The sequence below is a fragment of the Eufriesea mexicana genome, unplaced genomic scaffold (genome assembly GCF_001483705.2).
Source record: "Eufriesea mexicana isolate 0111107269 unplaced genomic scaffold, ASM148370v2 scaffold1385, whole genome shotgun sequence".
NCBI lineage: Eukaryota > Metazoa > Arthropoda > Insecta > Hymenoptera > Apidae > Eufriesea > Eufriesea mexicana.
In genome coordinates, this window is record NW_016909584.1 from 370223 (window position 1) to 386922 (window position 16700).

At 46.9% G+C, this 16700-nt stretch overlaps 1 protein-coding gene across 8 annotated transcripts in view; it reads left to right on the forward strand.

The window, feature by feature from the left end:
* The window catches only part of Rbp6 (RNA-binding protein 6), an 805438-nt gene that overhangs the window by 318055 nt on the left and 470683 nt on the right, over positions 1-16700 (forward strand). For all 8 annotated transcript variants that reach the window (XM_017901077.1, XM_017901076.1, XM_017901084.1 and 5 more), the window contains one exon: positions 15641-15722. In XM_017901077.1, coding sequence (XP_017756566.1) covers positions 15641-15722 — 82 coding nt within the window. The remainder of the gene's footprint in view (positions 1-15640; positions 15723-16700) is intronic.

Below are 16700 nucleotides of genomic sequence, written 5' to 3' on the forward strand. Positions count from 1 at the left end.
GCTGGGCGGTTGCCGGCCAAGACAGACACTTCGCATCCCAGCCACACGGGGTAGAACTTAATCATCCCTGTGGTCTAACCGTAGATGGTACTAGTCCGTCAGCCAGCATGTGCCCGAGCCCAAGTCGCGTACGACTTGGGCAGCGGACCGCCCGGTCGAGGTCAGAAGACGCACTGATTCGAGGGGGTCCCCCTGGAACCCGATGCATGACGAGATCGACAGTGGCTTTAAATGAGTGTCGGAGACGAGTCGTGAAGATGACTTATGAGACGTAAAGTTGTCGAGTACAAGGGAGTACGTTACGTAGGCTAGTCGGTACTTAAGAACGATCGCGATTATCGCGTGAACAATTATGTTCAATTTGGTTAACGAGTGGGAAAGGGAGAAAAATATAAAATGTATATATTCCCTCCAAGTTAGGTGGCTTACCTTTGTACGGATAGCGCGCACAAGAATCTTAGTCTAGCGATCTATCTTATATCTGCTTATAACTACTTAGGTCTAAACGCACCCATCCTTTGGCGCCCAACGATAGCCCTTGAATGAAATATCGAGGAACCTAAAAATCTTGAGAAATCTAAAAGCTGAAACAGAATATATTAATGTTAATATTAACCTGAAAGGAAACGAATTAGTACGAGGGAAGGAAACGAACGAATAGAAACCATGAAGGTTAACCAAGTGGAAGGAGCAAGCCACCGATGAGACAGAAAGAAACCAACGATGAGACACAAACAAACCAACGACGAAATATTCGAATATTATACCAAATATTTGAATATTCAAATAAAAATTAAAATCTGAAAAGAGAAAAATAATTAAAACCTGGAAGAAAAGAATAATTAATATCTGAAAATAAAAGTTATTAATAACCCAACGATGAGACATAAATAAACCAACGATGAGATGTAAACAACCCAACGATGAGACATTAACAACCCAACGACGAGACATTCGAATATTATACGAAATATTCGAATTGTCAAATAATATTAGATAAAAACGAAAAAATATTATCTGAAAGAAAAAAAATAGTTAAAACCTGAAAAAAGAAAAAATAATTAATGACTGAAAAAAATAAAAATTGATTAATTGGGTGGGGTGAGGGTGGGGTGGCTAGTCCCAACCTCACTTCGAATCCCACCTCTCGCGCACAACGAAAATTTAGATGTTACACTTCCGAAGTCGAACCGACAAATGACTTCTGCTGCGTCGCGTCCTCCCTTATATAGCCGCCGATGGGCCGAGCTTCCCACCCCTATTGAAAATTTTCAATTCCATTATTTATTATTTTCTCGCCTTAATAGCCAATAATTTAATAATTTTTTCACTGCGATTATAAATATACGTTGCGGACAATTTGTTAATAACAATATTAATTTGCTATTAACAATTGGTGTAATTATTTATAAACCTTTTACAAATCATAGGTACATTTTTAACGCAAATACCTTATAAATTCAATTAAAACCAAGTTATTCATTAATTTTTTCACTTTTATTATACATTAACGTTGTAAACAATTTGTTATTAACAATTGGTGCAATTATTTATAAACGTTTTCCCAATTATCAGTACATTTTCACCTTTTTATCACCGAAAAGGCGTTTTATGTTCAATTAAAATGATATAATTTATTAACCTTTGCATTTTTGTTATAAATTTTCGTTGCGAATACGATAAATATAATAATTTACAATGTTGTATCTATATTTATGCTTTTAGAGTATAAATTTCCGCGACGCATTTATATTAAGTATTTTTACTACTTTTCGAACATAAGAATATATAAGGCACAGCAGAATTAAGTCATTTAATGATCACTGATTAAGCATAGTCATGGTATGAAACGATTATACGTATTACCTGTTACATAATACTTATTGAAGTACAAAATATGCCTTGAAACTTTTTCGTCGCTAATTTCGAATTCAATGTCAGAATGTAACAAATTGCTACAGTAGCAAAGTGCAGTTTTACGTTGGAAAATTGGCTTTTCGCCAGTTTTCCCGCGAAATTCCCCACCGTGCGTCGCGACACATCGGTGGGCCCGATTACCAGGGCCCGCAACATGGCGACGCGCCCCCCTGACTAGCGGGAGGAACGAATAGAATACAAAGCGACTCCTGAGGGTAGTTCCGCAATTTTTGGACCTTACCCGCAGTCTAAGCCATCTGCGTGATCCTCGGATAGTCCGGACGCGTATTACAACGAAAAGAACGCCGGAGTAAAGTTATTACACGTCCTCCATTGTTCGATGCGCCGTTCACGCTTTTCGAAGTCAAACGATTCACCGATACGGACTGTGATCGCATTGTTTTGTAATAATTCGTTTATTCTTCCGCGGACAGGGTTACGGGAGCGGACCGAGTTTGTTGGCCGGTCAAATAAATTGGAAAATATTGCCGGTACCGGGGCTGGCAGGATCGTCCTTTTGTCGTGCTTTTATCGGTCGACGGATTCGATCAACGAACGCTCGCGTTGTTCCGATTTTAATCCGTAATCGACCACGCGAAAGAGTTAAATTGCTCGGCTCTATAAAATTCCCCGGACCGAAACAGAGGGCGAATCTCTTTTGTTTACGTCGAGCCGCGATATGATTCGATAATGAAAAGCGTATGCGTCATGAGGGATAATGTAATAATTTTGTAAATATCGACTGCGGGATCCGTTCTTTTCGCGAATCCGTGGAATTCGGACCGATTTCTGTTCGGCTGCTACTTTTAATCGGAATACGATTGCTGGAATTACGCGGAGTAACGTAATTATCAATTTGTTAGGTGACATCGATTCGGTCCACGTCGAGCGTCAAACGTCCCGACAATCTCCTATGTAGCCTGGTTAATTATTCACCGTTGACCCTGTTTGTTGCACCAGTTCTTCCAACAACAGCATCTATTATTGTCTCGTTTCTCCGTATCGAATATCCCCCGAGAGATAACAACCAGAATCCCGCGAAAGCGTGACGCGAGAGATCCATCTCGCGAGATAAAAGAATCGACTGATCCGCGAGAGGTTGGACGTTCAACGTCCGAGAGATTTAACCGTTTAAGGAGATCCGCAGTTGCACGCAATATCCACGACTTGCCAAGGATTTTAATCCTCCGTCGCCTATCTCGAACGGTCCCTGAAAATGCTATTATTCACCGAGGGCAGAATAAAACGTGTCGGAGTTTCCATCGGAAGGTAGGGCGACGCGGTCCCTTAATAGTGTCCGGCGACACGGGATGGACGAGGCGAACAGAGCCTGAGCCCGATGGTAACGTGCACCGGAGGATCTTTACTGGCTAGTTTTCCGCGCGATTTCCCGCGAGAAAACGAGGAAGGATTGAGGGTCCGAGATTGGAGCGAAACGTCCGCGCTCGGCTGGAAAGCGAGCATTGCCGGGTCGGATAAAGTGAGGAGAGGGTCGTAGAAGAAGTCGAAAAAGCTCGGTTCGAGTCTCCTTAAGTCGAGGCTGGCGGCGAAAGGTGGCGGATCACGGGCGAGGAAGAGACAGAGGGAGGAGCAGAGAAAGGAGACGAGGACCGTATAAGTGAGACGTGGAACGGTGGCTTAGCGTGGAGTATTATCGTATGAGAATCTCTCATCGGATCCAATAGTTCGAGCGCGCGGATGTGGAATAAAGCTCATCAAGGATTCAGCCCGCAATCCGCATTCGATGAATTAAAGATGTCTCCGCGAGTAACAAGAATGAAATCTTCCTGCCGTCTCTCTTCGCTCTCGTCTCGTCTCTCTTTTCTATCCTCTGCTTCCGTTTCCTTTGATTCTCCCCCCCATCCGTCGCTCCTCCGTCATCCCCTGCTGGACTCTTCTTTCCCGGGCCCGTGGAATCGCCTCGATACTTAGCCGTCTCATTACGAATAGGATTAACCCCGGTCACCGACGCGACTCCCGATCGAAGACAGAAATCCGCGATAAGGGAAATTGAATTTAGATGGATAAGCTCGGATGCGTTCTTCCGATTGGCTACGCGGCGGATCCCGTTCGCTCGCGTGTCTTCCTCGTCTCGGTACGTCTTCCGTCAATTCTTAAGCTGCACACACGCGCGCGCTCTCGCGTCTAGACGGTTCCTACGTCGGTGTCTTTTCGTTTCTCTTGCTGGGAGGAAGAATCGACTGGAAAGGAACGCGATTCGAATTCGAAGTGTCGGTCGGTGAAAGACGCAATAGATACCCCGTTTCGCGGACGATGGAACGAAACCACTTAATACGAAGCTCATCGATGAGCAACCGCTGACCGTTGGCTCGGTTCAATCGTTTTGCACCGCGCGAGGAGCGAAATGGGTCGAAAGTGGGTTAACCGCGAAACAGACGCGAATAGCGGTGGCGAATGGACAAATAGATGGATGTACAGATGGCGAACGTTCGGAAAAGGGGAACGACGCTATATGAAGGCTGCGGACGAACCGAAAAAGCGCACTGGATAGGGTGAACGAGGGTGGAAGGGTGGAGGAAGCGAACGAGGGGTTCGATGAGCGAAAGCGGAAGTGTCGTGGCGCCAAAGAGCGGTATCAGGGCAAAGTGTCAGCAGAAAATCGCGCGAGTAGCAGCACGGAGGCGGAGAGAGACAGAGAGCGAGAGAAGGAGAGAGCGAGATTGAGAGAGAGGGAGAGAGAGAGAGAGAGAGAGAGAGAGAGAGAGAGGTATGGCAGGACACGGGGAGACAGAACGAGAGGGCGCCAAAGGGGTGGGTAGATTTGTACCTGCGTGGTTGCCATCATTAGGATGGTGGGCCATAGCTGCAATGCGGGCACCCATGCGACCGAGTGGAGGGGCAGAGACCGGGTACCCACTATGCACCGACTATGCACTCTCACTATGCACCGACTATGCACTATCACGAGTTCTAGGAGTGGGGTTGGCTCGCGGCCAGGTAAGCTCCAGGTTCTGTCATCCCTCCTACGTTACTACGTTCCAGCCTATATGCGCCTACGAAATCAAGCAACCCCCTCGTCGTCGTCGTCCCCTCTTGCCATCTTCCCTTCGCCGCCCCTCGTATCACCACTATGCAGATCGGCCCTCGAGGAAAATGACTAACTAATATGTCTTCCTCGTGGTTCACCAAAGCCCGCGGAGCATAAAGCACACGCGAATGCTTTTATCTTCTTGCGGTGCCTGGTTGCTCGCAATTTTCTGCCATTACCAATATTAGCGGGCCTCCTCTTCTTTTTATTTTAAATTCCATCGATCCTGGCTTCGACGGTGCCCTCGCTTTGAATCACCCCGCACACGCTCGTCGGTCTGCCTCTTCCGACGCGAATTTTACACATGGTGATTGATGCGCGTTTGATCCACCGAAGACCTGTTCGCCGAGGATTTACTTCCACCGCGAAAAATCCCGTACCTTTGATGTTCCCGTGCATCGCGTCTCCTCCCCTCAAGCTTTCTTAATATACACGGCTGACGCTCGGAAATAACACGGCCACTCATCGTCGCGAATACCTACGGACGTAATTGCGAGTAACGCTACACCTCCGTTGGATCCAACGAGGTGTAGGTTACTCTCGTCGCGATAGCATTGTGCAAACACACGGGGACCAAAGGGAAAGCCGCGAAAAGCCGTCGATAAATCGAATCTCGGCGAGATTTCGGAACGGCTTGGCGCGGTGACGTGGTCGAACGCTGGATTGTCCTAAGTTTATACTTACGGCTCCGTTAATGGCGCGGCCCGTAAAAGCCGACGGGTATACGTAGCGTGGTCTTTTTGGGATGCTGTGTATTCGCGAAAATAGACCGGCACGCGAACGAGAGCAACGTGAGAGCCGCTTCTCGCCTAGCCACCGCGCCCCCTACCACCCCCTGGAGTCCCTTTCTTCGCCGCCTCCGTCTCATCTCGGGCGATATAGCCCGAGGTGAACGGATAGGGTGCCAGAGTGACTCTGCACGCGTTCCTGGTCCGGCCAACGGGGCAATGTTTATTTGTTTATTCGGTGTACACGACACCCAGGCGTCGTCGGGTAATTGCTGTCGTCCACCACGGACAACTCGACGAAACGCCGCATGCCTGCCCGCGTCCACCGCCGCTCGGGTTTGTTGAACTTTGCCGCGAGGGAAGATCGTGATTCGGCCACGGCCAGCTTTCCTCTCATCGATACGTGCCACTTCGATCCACCGTTGTACCACGAAATTGGTCCGTCATATGTTTTCGCAGACTCAGCTGTACGCGGATGAAAGATTTACAGGTTGGCGCATCGGACCTGTTTGCGGAATACGCTGCACGCGGCGGATGTTCCAACCTAGCTGTGTTTAGACAGCGAGTTAAATATTTTTCCGGCTAGATTTCAGATATTCATTCGCGGACTTTACTTTTCATATGTGTTTTCAGAGAGAGAGAAAGAGAGGGAGGTTATTATTGGAATATTTATGGTAGTCGCGTAAAAATGTGGGAAAAATTGGAAATGTAGTGCGAAATCGACGAGTTCGAGAGCACTGCTCCTAAAGCCGACTTTATTCGCTTAAGTGCAATAACGGTGAGTTTATTCGTTTAAGCCTCTTAAGCAGGATCGTTTGAGCGTTGTCGTCGTGACGTTGGAAAATTGTTCGGGACGATAATTTTATTCTCCCCGTAACAGGCGTCTTTATTCGATTCGCGTTTCGTTTACCAGCCACGACTTGCACGAATTTATCTCGAAACATTCTCGTCCGGTCGTAAACAACGGGATCCGGCGTCGAAGAAGCGTCCCCGGCAATGGAGATCTCGCTCTCGACGTAGCTAGCGAGTAACACGTTTCTTTTTAACCCGGGGACATCGCGAGCCATTAATACTCCCTTCCTCTAGCCATCTATTTATCTATCTATCCGTTCCCTCCGTCGACCGCCTAGCGAAGCTCGTAACACGGCGCAGTAACTTCGCGTTTATTCAAATGATGCTTTAGGTTGAGACTCGAGCGTCCTTTGGCGAAGGATAAGTAATCCTGGCGGATTCGTGGGAGACGCGAGGAGTTGCGAAGAAGGAGCGGGGAAGGAAGATCAAGAAGAACGGAGGCGTTCAAGAGCCACGAGAAGAACGGCCAAAGAAGGAGAAGGAGACGCGAAATTGCGGGGATAGGTAGACAGAGAGCGAGAGAGAGGGAGAGAGAGAGAGAGGGAGAGGGAGGAGACAAAAGGATGAAGGGAAATAGGTAGATAAGCCCATTCGTTTCAATGAACGGCACTCTGGAATGGGAGAACCAACCCCTTCCACCATCTTCCTTCGTCTTCTATCCCTACTCTCCTAGGGTATCCACGCTTCTGCTATAGAATGGGATAGAACTCGGTATATAGAACTTTATGCGAGTCTTCTCTGAATAGAAAAACACTCGAGGAGACCAACGCTTGCCATCTCTCTTTTTTATCCCCTTCTTTTCCCCGGTCTTCTTACCTTCCCTTCTCCCGTGCAGTCTCCATGCTGCCGGCCTCTCTCGCGCGCAACCCTTCTTCTCTCCCTCCGGTTACTTCTCTAGCTTGGATCTCATTTGAATGAAACCCACCGTCCCGGCATCCCTTTTTCTCCTATTCACTATCGCCCCGGCAGTCGAGGCTGCAGCTCCTCGACAGTACCAACCAATATGTTCCAAGGACTCGATTTCACGTAGCGAGCTCTATGATGCGAGAATGGAAGATCCTTCGGGAGTAAAGGCGGCCAAACAGGCAGAAAAGAAGGTGGAAAGGAAGGAAGGAAGGAAGGAAGGAAGGAAGGAAGGAAGGGAGGAAGGAAGGAATAGTAGGATCGCGGAGCTGCGTTATCAGGCTGAATGGTAATTCTGAATTTCCTTCACTGGCCAATCTTTTCGGGTCCCTTGAATTGATAACTGCGACTCGAGCCATAGAGCAGAAGCGAAGCAACGCGAGTTCTCTCACCTGGTCTTTCCACGAGATTCGTCCATCCTGCACGAATTCACGGATCATCGAATCGCAGACACGCTTAACCACGTCGTTGACCGATATCATTTTTCGATGGATAAATCGCGATAGGTCGAAACTCGATGCTGGAAATTAGAGGAACGTAAATATATCCTATTCGCGCTCGTTAACGCTGTACTAATTTACTTCCATTTCGATACGCGGGAATTTTGTGAATCGCGTAATCAAGTTATCGCTATTCGCGTCATTTCTAATTACTCTCGCGATGAAATATAACCTATAAATGTCTACGAATATCTCTGCGCCAATCTGATATCGAATCGTTATAATTACATCGGTTCGAAGAAGATTGTCGAAGCGAGTTAATTTTTTATTCCCGAACGATGATTAACCGATTATTCTTCTGTCCCGATTTCTGCTAGGGTATAAAATATTTTTGCACAGAAAATTCCGCTGTAACTCGTGCCGCAGCAGCGGTAGAAATAAAACTAGCCAGTGCCACATTTCTGAGCAAGCACTCCGAAAATGAAGGCTCCCCGGAGCAGAGCCTTACGTCTTCCCGACAGCCCCGGTCCCCGGTCATGAAATATTAAACTATCCTTATCCAAATCCGCGCCGCGTAATTTCCTTAAGTCGGCCCCCGTCGTTCGGCGAATTGCAGCGTCCGCTTTTTAATAAGAGAAAAACTCGCGGCGAACAAAGCCGCGGCACCTGCAGGGGCGAATCCATTCGGGAGGGATCCGGTTCCCGTGGGATTGCTAACGGGTAACGGTGGCTCTCGCGCGGCCAGAGACACGGCGGTTTCATGGATCTGAATATTTCAGCGCGCAACCTGCGCCCGCGATCCTCGCGAAGGAGCCGAGCTTAAATTATTTCTCAGGTACCGCGAGCACGCGGAAAATCAAGGATCGGAAAAGGCACTTTCCGGCCAGGGTAATTCGTTCGCTGTATCGCAGCGGGGAGAAAGAAAAAGTGGTAGAGCGACGAAGGAATGGGTGAGTGACACGCGATCGTTTTCGAGTAATCGCGTTACCTAGTTGGAATCAGAGATGAAACAGTTATTCAGTTTCTCGTTTTATTGCCTCGCGAAACCTTTTCGTTTTATCTTCTTTTTCTCTCTTTTTTGGGGCAGGTGCGTTTGTTTCTTAATTTCTGTCCGTAAACGCGTGGATACACGAGAGTGTACGACCGAAGGGTGAAAAGGGGTGGTTTACCCTCGACGTACTCTCGAACCACCGAATAAAGGATTAAAGTCAGCGGATAAATCCACGAGGCTTAGCCGGTACAACGGTTAGAAAGAGCTCGGCTGAAGCGGCGAACGAATGGTTAAAAGGTGCAGACATATTCGCTGTTGCTGCTCGAGGAATTGAGATAAATCTCTGTTTATAGGAGTATAAAGTATTTAGGAAGGACGAAGAAATTTCGCCGAGGGATCATTACTCACGGACGTATGCGCGCTGGTGTATATAAAATTTACGGTCTTTCGTCGTGAAATCCTCAACGTGACATTATATTATTCCGCGGAACAAATTTCGAACAAGCTTCTAACCCGTGTTCGCCGAGACGGTTTTACTGGCGCTTCGCGCAACGATATTTAAAGCAAAGAATGTTCTCTGGAACACTTCCCTCTTGTTTTCCATACTACAAACACGACAAACGGTAACAACAAACGATACATCATCAAGATTGACGATCCTCACGCGGAACGAAATGCCCGTAAACCGCGATCGTTAACCCGCGCAACTCGCGCGTGTACTCGCGTTCCACGCAAAGATACACAAGAAAACCTGTCCGCATTCACGGGCGACGGCAAGCACAGAGAGAGAGAGAGAGAGAGAGGAAGAGAGAGTGACCACCTTCCGATACCGTTCGCCTATTTATAAGATCAAGCTCATACGTGACGTTTGGCCAGTGACGGAAGCTTAAAATATTCACCGCGCGCATCCACTCGCATAATTCTGTCGTTGGAGTAAATTGGCAGCCGTGTTACGCGCCTACCCGCTCCCGTTCACGATTTCGCGGAGATCCCGATCCGAGGAGACAAGATAGGCCTGACAAATGTTGACGAGTATTAACACGGGATTAACACGGGCGGTTGAGCGCGCCAGGTGCTCCGAGGGGATAACGCCGATTGACTTTACGAGAGTTCTCTTCGTCTCTTCTCCTCGCTGCGCCCTCCTGGCCTTCTTCCTCCTTTTGCATCTCCGTAATCGCCGACGCGGGAACCTCGTCGTTCCCCGCTAATAAAATAATTCCCTCGCCGGGTTATTTATGCCGGCCGGGTGTACTCCGCTCGAGGCGCTAATGCGCGCCAAATTAACGCTTCCAAGTCGTTTCCCGCGCGAGAGGATGTCACCGGGTGCGATCGCTCGGTGAAGACGTGTCGCTTGTCGCCAACACTTGTGGCCAGCTTTCATCTCGCGACCGAGGCGATGGGCCGGGTGCATCGACCATCGGCGAACAGGCAGCCGGACGAGTTGGTCCAGGGATCGGCCAATGGGCAGAAGAGAAGCGAGAGAAGCTCGCTTCAACGGATTTACTCGACTTAATCGGACGCGTTGCGAGCACGATCGCGTTCTTACGACGCCGAATTCTGTCTCGCCACGCGGAGACGTCTTCGCGGCGGATGATACGGAACTGGCAGGGATGATCCTTTCAACTCGTCCCGAACCATGCGTAAACGCTCCCGGTCCCGTGGCAGCGGAATTTATCTTAGAGAACACGTACGGAGATAATTTCGACGACGTCGAGTCGAATGGAACAATACGCTGACTGATATGCGCACATTGTACCCCGATGCTAAGTAAAACTGATGCGAGGTTCGCTTGCTTGTCGCTGTGACTCGCGCTGAATAGAACCGGCTTCCGCGTCTTGTTCGACTTGGACGGCTGCTACTGCTTGCGACCGGCTGCAAGTGGTCGAAGCTCGTTTCGCTTGTCGAAAGAAGGATTTATTTCGCGAAACGACTTTCTGAATCGAGCGTTACTCTGTAGTTCTCGAAATTTCGGAAGGTTCTGCCCTAACGAACGCACCTACCGTGTAATTAAAGATAAATAGATTGGAGGTCGCGATACCGTTTCAGCGTGGAAGGAAAATATTTCGAGCGTGGAAATGACGCGGAACTACTAGAATTTCGGCTATTTTCGATTTCGTTAATTGCCATTGACGTTAAATAGGTTCGGGGTTTGAGCGAATTCGTAGAAAGGATTATAGTGTTACGTGACATAAAGCAATAATTCATTTGGCACGCGTGATTTATTGCTAATAAGTGTTATTGGAATTCATTTCGAATGCGCGTTCCGCGGTACTAAATGCATGACAATTAATATTATTGCGTTCCCGGCGTGCGATTGATTAAATCGTTTACAATTTCTGATAAGCGTAAAAATACCGGGCACCGTGTAATTTCGCGTCTCTCGTGGACCGGGCTGCGCGGGTCCGTTAAGAGGCCGGAACGAATGGGAATTATTCGAATTTTTCGCGGATTAAAATTGTCACTGGGACACCGCTAATGGAAAAAAAGGACGGAGGGAGAAAAGGAAAGAAATCAAAGTGGCTGCTTTATCTCGCGGAAAGTAGGAATGTCCGACGGGAAACGAATTGCAATGACGCTTCTCGAGATTCATGGCGTCGAATAGGATCACGTAAGAAAGAGTGCATCGCTGGGGAATCCTCGCGTGAAAAATAACTTCTTCTGAGGAACAATTAAGAAAATGATGTCCGTAAATTTTCGTGAGTCACAGAAGCGTTTTAAAAGTGTCTCCTCGCGAACGACGTAATTGCTTCCATCAATCCGTACCAAGACAAATTAAAGGAGCATCAGCGAATGCTCTGCGGCCTTTAACGACATTTCTATAGTTCGGGGAACGACGTAGTCGTTGTAGAACGATGGTTCTTCGTAATTCGTTAGAATACCCGTGGAACAAATTACGAGGGGGGGAAAAAGCTAGGGAACGAGCGCGAAATAAATATTTCTTCGATATGAAGATTATGAGAAAATATTTCCTCGGAAGATTCACGGTAATACGGTATCTGTCCTACTTCAAAGTTGCTCGTTTTCGCGGGGCTACGCGATTCCCGGTATTCCTGGCTTAGTATAAGAAAAATGATTAAGCGCCGCTAGATTTTCCTGATATTCTCCGCCGTCATTAGTGGCGCACAAATAACGGTAACGTTCAAATTACCTGCCGTTAGTCGCTGGCAAAGAAGGGCCCACCTTAATTTTCCGAGAATACTAATTAAGTATCACTAATTAATTCCGCAGGTTGATGTAATTTATGCGAACAGCTCGTTACCAAACAGGTGGTATTCAGCGGCTAATGACCTGGGAACACCAATAATTCATTGATTAACGCCATCTACTGAATAAACAATAAGCGCTCCACTTTGCCACCCCTTCTCGCGCTTTCTCCCTCTCTTTCTCTCGCTGTTTCTCGCCCCGACTAGCCACCCTTTTCTTCTCGCCGGATATAACAATCAAATTTAATAAGACACCGCGATAATTCATTACAGGTTGCTCGAGTGCTTTCTGAAAAGCCCGGGGAAATTTAATACTTTTCCGGCATACCTTCGAAAACATTACCTTAATAGGAGGTCTCATTAGGACTTAATTGTACTCTCGAGTGTACCTCGAGCCCGACCCTCTTCACCGAAAAAAAGAGAAACGAGCAAACTCGGATTTAATCAATGATCGTTCGCGATCGGCTCCAAGCTCACCTTCCCTCCGATACCGCGGGATGAGTATATACGCAACTGAACGTGCCGATGAACGCGATGAACGAAGAAGCTAAGAAGCCAGGCCGAAACGTATGCACGGCGTTATCGCGATGGCGGATCGGCAATTTATCGAAACCGAAGACCGTTCGCGACCGAATAGGCAAGTAACTGCGGAGCATTACGAGGTCTTCACAACGATCTGGATAAAATGGCGTATAATTAGATAGGGTGTAAGATATATTTGGAGCGTGTCCATGTTGGCCCACGGCCAGAGTTCACCCTTTTGATATATACGCGCAAACGAGGTCAAGAGGGTGCCCCCGCGTCAGAGGGGTAGATCGCAGCGGCGTTCGGCGATCCTCGTGCCGTGCCGATTGGTCAAATCTGTTACGAATTATTAGGCGTTATTTGCTCCCGATCGAGGCTAACGCGAAATCCGTGATTACCCGGTTACACGTGGATTTGCGTTTTATCGTACATTTTATCCACGGTCGTCGCGAAAATGGCGAATGAGGGAGAGAAGGGCAGGGGAGAAGGGTGTCGGTTGAGTTTACGTGGAAAGGCGTTTGCGTGCACGAAAGAATGCTTGCACCGTAATTCGAATGAATTTCCGGGAGAAGATTTCGTCACCGGAAGATCGATATATCCTGGAAAGAATCTCTTTAATGGCCTTTTGCTTTAATCCCGTGAAACGCGAAGATAATCTTCCCCTTTGTAGTACGAACTTCTTCGAGATTATTGACAGACTCCGAGATCTCTGATGTCCCGGGCAGCCTTTGAGAGGGAAATTCAAGGAATTCGGAAGAAAAGGATCGGGAAGGTGGCAAAGTGATAGAGTCTAATAATCGTTCGGACGAGATAGAATTCTCGGGACACGGGGTCACGGGGAAAATGAATTTCGCAGGACTCCGTTGCTCGGTATCGGTATTCGCGGAGGGCTCGGAAGTTTCGAGGGAATTTTTAGCTGATAAAACGGTGTACATAATTCATGATGTAAGAGGGAAAGCCATTTGTTGTTCTTCTAATATTGTACATCGTTCTCCTCTGTTTTCCTTGCAGTATCGGCTTTGTACTTAACGAGTCCTTATGTACTTAACGAATCCTTGTGTACTTAACGAATCTTTACGTCGCTAGCTGATAAATTCAGGAACGTTGCCGTTGCTATAAATTCCGTGGCGGGCGAAAGTTTGATATCAGATATTTCTTAATTACACGCCGCGGCTTAACTTGTCAAGTGTGCGCAATTAATTTTCTACGGTGTTAAGCTAAGCTAAAGCTCTCCCGTGGACGCACGCAGCGTGTTCATAAATGACGTGGATTACGCCCGGTACTGTCGACTTACATTGTTATCTAATAATTCTAATTAGCGTTAACGAACGATGTTTCGCGATATCGAGAACTGGAATTACAATTGTTCCCACTCTCTCGATCGATATTTCCAGTTTGCTGATTTTAGGTTAGGCTACAAGACGCTACTATATTTGCAACGTTTTATTATTCCTTGCTTTCTGACAATTCTGTAACTATCCGGGTATTTCTCGAATAATACAATTATTTGTTATTTACATAAATATATGCATTCATTAAAAAAAAAAAAAAAAAAAAATAAATAAGAGCAATAGGTAAAAATTGTAATTACCCTCATATAACATTGGCCATGCTGTTCTTTGATCGACGCCGGATACAATGATAAAATTATATTTATATATGACATACAAAATAAATATATGAAATATTTATTTAAATGAATACCTTCGAAATGACTGAAAAATTCAATCTATATGTTTTTCACTGTGCCAAATCGGTAATGGTATTTTGTAACGTGGTAATGCGCAGAAAGGGTCCTAAGATTGCATATTCGATACCTGGATATGAACGCTGTTTGTTTAGATCTGTGCGAAAAACGAGAGAGAGAGAGACAGAGAGAGTCGGCAGCATTGGGCTGAATGTTTACCATGGTAACTACCGTTTTTATGTATTTTTATTTTATCGGATCTTTTTTAATACACGTGTATTTCAAAACTCTATTCACTTTCATCTAACAATTTCTACAGTAGCGATCAAAATACGTATGAACTATTAATCAATCGTGTGTAATAATAGTTAATCGTTTTAGCCACCACATTTCGAATCTACCTTACAAATACACGATGCGAGATTATGGTCGTCGGTTTTATAAGAAATTCCATAATTCTTATTATGGAATCTTCCAACATTCTCTCACCGTGAAATTATTCTGAAAAAAATTTGTCTCAAATCAGTGGTCACATAAATTCGCGTGTAAAACTCTGCGTTACCCTATAGAGTAGCTTCAGAGTTTCAAGTTTCCTAGCGTTTCCGTTAAGAGATTCGCAGTACCCGATACTCGGGATTCAGTTGTCCATTTCCTTGCGTACAAGGTTCCCGTTCGCGTGCTTCGGCGTTTCTAGTTTGATTCACAAAAGGTCTAGCCCGGCATCGGGTGCGGCTACGATTCTGAAACGGGGAACGCCGAGATAAGGGACTCGCGATTATTCACCTAGGAAATTCAGTTCCTCGCGTTCAACGGCTGCACGATGGCTCCTCGCGATGGCCGAAGAACGAAAAGCCGGCGTTAGCGACTGATTTGCTAAAATTATTCTTTAGGTTGTAAGTAACGAGCGTGGTGTTGCCGATAACCGACAGGAAACGGCCACTCGTAAATTTTCCTCGTATCATATGATTCACGAAATGGTCTGGTAGTTTCATTATGTTCTACGTAATTGGTGACTCGACCTGGGATCCGAAAATGGACCTACCTTTCGTCGAGATAATGCGCGCTGATAAATCATCCGCAAATCACCTCTGCTCATACGAGAGGTTCTGCTCGTATTTTGCTCTAATTACCGCGAACGAAGGACAGCCGCAGCAAAGTGTGCAAAAATCTGAAAAATACAGTCGAGACGTTTCGTCGCGAGCAATAAAGTCATCCGCGAAACGTTCTCTATTTTCGTCCTTGCGTTTGCTAAGGAAATTTTATTATTCCGTTATAGCAGCTCGTCGTCTAACTCGCGAAATACAGGACCCGTGTAATAATGAACGTTATCGTTTTATGATTTCAGAGAGCCTCAGAGAGTACTTCACCAAGTACGGGGACATCACAGAAGTCATGGTCATGAAGGATCCCACCACGCGACGATCAAGGTAAGCGAGACTTCTCTCGAGGATCAACTTTGCGACTTATTCCGAAGAAAACGAAACCGCTCCCTTATTTATTTACCGACCCCGCGAAACGTACGTCGAATTTATCGACCACTCAGCGACCTCTCATCCTATCTACGCGTCTTTATGCACCGCGATAGCGATCCAAGGGGGTATCCCGTGTTTTAATAGCGACGCGAGTACTCGCGATCGCTTATCTGCGCCGTAGTTTTATGGAACGTCGTTCCCTTCGGATCCTGAGTTATGGGGGCGTTTGACGGTCGACTCATGGATTCCTAGACCCCTTATTAGCAGCGCCGCGGAATTCTGCGTTCGCGTGCTCGCGTTTCCTTTCCACCGCAGACATGCAAGCCCGCTGCCGCGTTCTATTCTTGCGCATTATGCTAATCTCGGCTCGGATTAAACGGCCAGCGAATATATAATATCGGTATTCGTTAGAACAACTCGACGCTGAGCCATCGGATCGGCCGGTCGGTCATTAGTCGCGATAACGACGATCGTAATAGCCAGAATGCCAGGCCCGCTGATGCTTCTATGGATTTACAACGCGGGATAACGATCGGCCGTGCCACTTTGGCGATGCTTGAAAAGAGGCTGTCACGAAACTTGTTGATATACGAGTAGCTACTCGGCGCTGATTGATTGAACGCGCGCGAAGATTTCGTTGTTCCGCGGGGACAACCAACCTTGCGAAATTGCAACATTTGCGCGTTAGCAATCTCAGCAGCGACGAGCAACCTTTGTTCCGTGCTACGATAACGTCGGGAACTCCAACTCCGTTGGTACGAATGTATTAACACGGGAATTTAATTCGTAGCGCGAAATTTGCTATTTTTCCTAACGAGAAAGGACACGTCAGACGTGTCTGCGAGGGCCGAATAGAAAGAGATCGGATACTTAATTTACTCGATAAAGAACGATTATGGAGGGATGAAAAATACCTCGGAGAAATTGGCAATC